At 40.6% G+C, this 2,929-nt stretch overlaps 1 protein-coding gene across 1 annotated transcript in view; it reads right to left on the bottom strand.

Moving 5' to 3' along the window:
* Nucleotides 1–2,087: 2,087 nt before the first annotated feature.
* LOC106011333 overlaps nt 2,088–2,929 on the bottom strand; it is a 3,339-nt gene continuing 2,497 nt past the window's right edge. The window contains exon 2 of the mRNA XM_013080556.2: nt 2,088–2,912. Within this exon, the coding sequence (XP_012936010.1) occupies nt 2,721–2,912 (192 nt within the window). The 3' untranslated portion in view covers nt 2,088–2,720. The remainder of the gene's footprint in view (nt 2,913–2,929) is intronic.

The raw sequence follows: 2,929 nt of genomic DNA, 5'->3' as shown, positions 1-2,929 counted from the left end.
AATGTAATTAAAATTCACAAACCTGTGGAAAAATGCAAGTTTCTTCAATTTTATTATTTTGACGAGAGCCTGATTCCACCACGCTGTCACACATATTATTAAAATACACGAACATCAAACCTATTGTTTTGTTGATTTTTTGGGGGGAAGATTTTTTAAAAAGGAATTTTGTTGATGTTGTTGTTGTTTTTTGTTGTTATTTTTGCTGTTGTTGTTGTTGGTGGTGGTGGTGGTGGTGGTGTTGGGGCTGTTGTTATCTTTCAAGTAGCCCCAAAACGGCTCCCCCTGAAGTGTTTTCGATTGACCAGTGCGCACATCCTCATTGAGCCAATCTTGTCGCCTGATTCAATCACTTGGCTGGTGGTATATGTGGGAGTTGTCAAGGAGGGGACGTTATTTCATTGATGGCTGTAGACATTTTCTTGTATCCATCTCGAGACGCAGCTAGGTGAAATATGGTAGAACAGTCTGGTCCTCCAGACTAGTACCCAGACTAGTATATTTTTCATGAATCTGTTTTCTTTCTCATCCCCCTCCCTCATTCCCCACAACTTTAATTTTTTTTCATAGTCTCCTCTTCCTCTCTCCGCCTTCTCTTCCTACGGCACCACCACGACCACCACCACCCTTCGTGTCTTCTCCCTCTTCTTCTTCCTGATCCTCCTCTTCCTCTTCTTCCTCCCTCACCTCCTCCCCTCCTGCTCCTCCTCCACATACTACTGCCGCTACTCCTCCTCTTTGTCCTCCTTCTCATATTCTTCCTCTAAAATCACTAATATCGTCTTTTAATTATCTTCGGCACCACAATCTTCGGGTTGAGCACCCACACATATTACATATAATATAATATATTATTCATTATTATACCTCTCACTGAACTCTTCTTGTCTCTATCACTGACTTTCTTTTTAATACCCACACCCACACCACTCTCCACGTTTATTCTTTTATTCTTCTCTACTTAGAAAAATCTCCTTTGATAAAACCAAAATATAAAAATACTACCTAATTTCTCATCCCCTGCTGCTGCTAGAACTGACTAAATCATGATCCTTAGCGAAACAAAAAGTAACTACAAAAAGGTAAACGGGTGCTTATCTAAAACATCAGCCCACTTACACGGAAACGAAGATGATGCGAATCAAAGATAAATATAATAACAGAAAAATCAAAACATCACAATTAGCACCAAACCACACCACTACCTCTCCCCCCACCCTTTTTCCTCCCAACCCCCTCCCAAAACTCAAAAGCAAAACCTTAGAAACAACAACGACGACGACGAACTTCCCAGTGATAAATTCAAGCCACAATGATCTGACAGCAAGCAAAATAAAAAAAGAGAAAAACAATGAAACATAAAGCCGTGTTAAGCTGATTCTTTTTGAAAACGAAACACGTGGACATAAAAAACAAAAAACAAAGATGAAGAAAAATGATTTTGCAATCAAGTTCAGAAACGACGGTTTTATTTCAATTCCAACCCCGGGGTTTGATTTTCGCAACACCCTTGGATATCTGCTCTACAGCTGGTGGTCCGGCTCTCTCACAGCGTGAGGAGAACACGTCCAAGTTGAACGATACAAACACAATCCAAGAAGTTAGAAGTTCATTACTCACACCTTTAAAACAAATTAATGAGTTAAAACCGTTTTCTTTAATCCCCCCCCCACGCCCCCCCTGCCCTCTTACACACACCCACACCCACATCCAAACAAACATCATATTATTGTTCAGCCATATAGATATATGAAACATATACAAAAAAACCCACAAAGATGAAGAAAAATGATGCAATCAAGTTCAGTAACGGTTTTATTTCAATTCCAACCCGGTTGTTGTTTGTTTTAACAAAACAACATATAGATAGTTGGCGGGTGCTATGGTGTAGTCTGCTCTTTCTTTCCTCATCAAACGTCTATCTCTCTTATCTTTCCTCTTTCTTTTCTGTGTTTGTAACTGTCGTGTTACTTGTTCAATGCCGTAAAACTCTTACGAAAACCAAAGAAATAACAAAATTGCAAATACAACCTTGGAGTTTTCACAAGGACACAACCCATCTGCACTCAATAAACAAACCAAGTAAAAACAGTAATCAAGAAAGCGTTTAATTGGTTTTACGCCTGTTATCAACACTATACGTTATATAAGACACAAGACCTTAGAACTTAGCTTCCATCTCCGATATGACAGAACCGATTGGGTTGAGAGCCTTAAAAACCCCACAAAATAACCCGAGTTCAAAAACACTCAGTGTGGAAACTGATCCAGGGCCAAGCACTTTGTAGACAGACCAGCATGATATTGAGTGACTAAAAGAGCACTTATGAGAAAACTCTGTTGACACATCCCCACAACAGACAGAGAAATGAGGCTCATTAGACATCGTCTAGGGTATAATATATTAACATCATACTGTCAAGGCCAACAGAAATGGTTGTATAAAATATCACACTTCAGCATTAGAAGAAATGAGCTCTCCCAGCCAAACAAGCTGTATCATGTATACTTCTCTAATCTCGTTTTGTCAAGATGAAAAAGGCAATCGTCATTGTATATTATTAATAAATGTAATGACTTATGCCATATTTTTTGTAATATGACAAGCACCAAATTAATTACGCTGGGTGGAATTATCTTTTTCGCATCATTCTGTAACGTATACATTGAGATCTGACGTCATAACTATGACGTAGCTAAAGATAGACGCCCTCCTCCTCCTACCCCTCCACGACCTGCTCCCCGAGCGTGGCATTATGACCCTGACCCTGACCTTGACCCTGACCTTGACCCTGACCTTGACCCTCCTCCAGGGCCGACAGCATATCGTCCACGGTTTGACCCGTCTGGAAATTCACCAACGTCCCGTTCCCGCTCAGGCTGCTCAGGCCCAGTGTGTTGGACCTTTCCATCTGGTGGACACGAGATA

Source organism: Aplysia californica, unplaced genomic scaffold (genome assembly GCF_000002075.1).
Source record: "Aplysia californica isolate F4 #8 unplaced genomic scaffold, AplCal3.0 scaffold00091, whole genome shotgun sequence".
NCBI lineage: Eukaryota > Metazoa > Mollusca > Gastropoda > Aplysiida > Aplysiidae > Aplysia > Aplysia californica.
The sequence above is the reverse complement of the archived record's forward strand: the minus strand, read 5'-3'. Positions and strand labels throughout refer to the sequence as shown.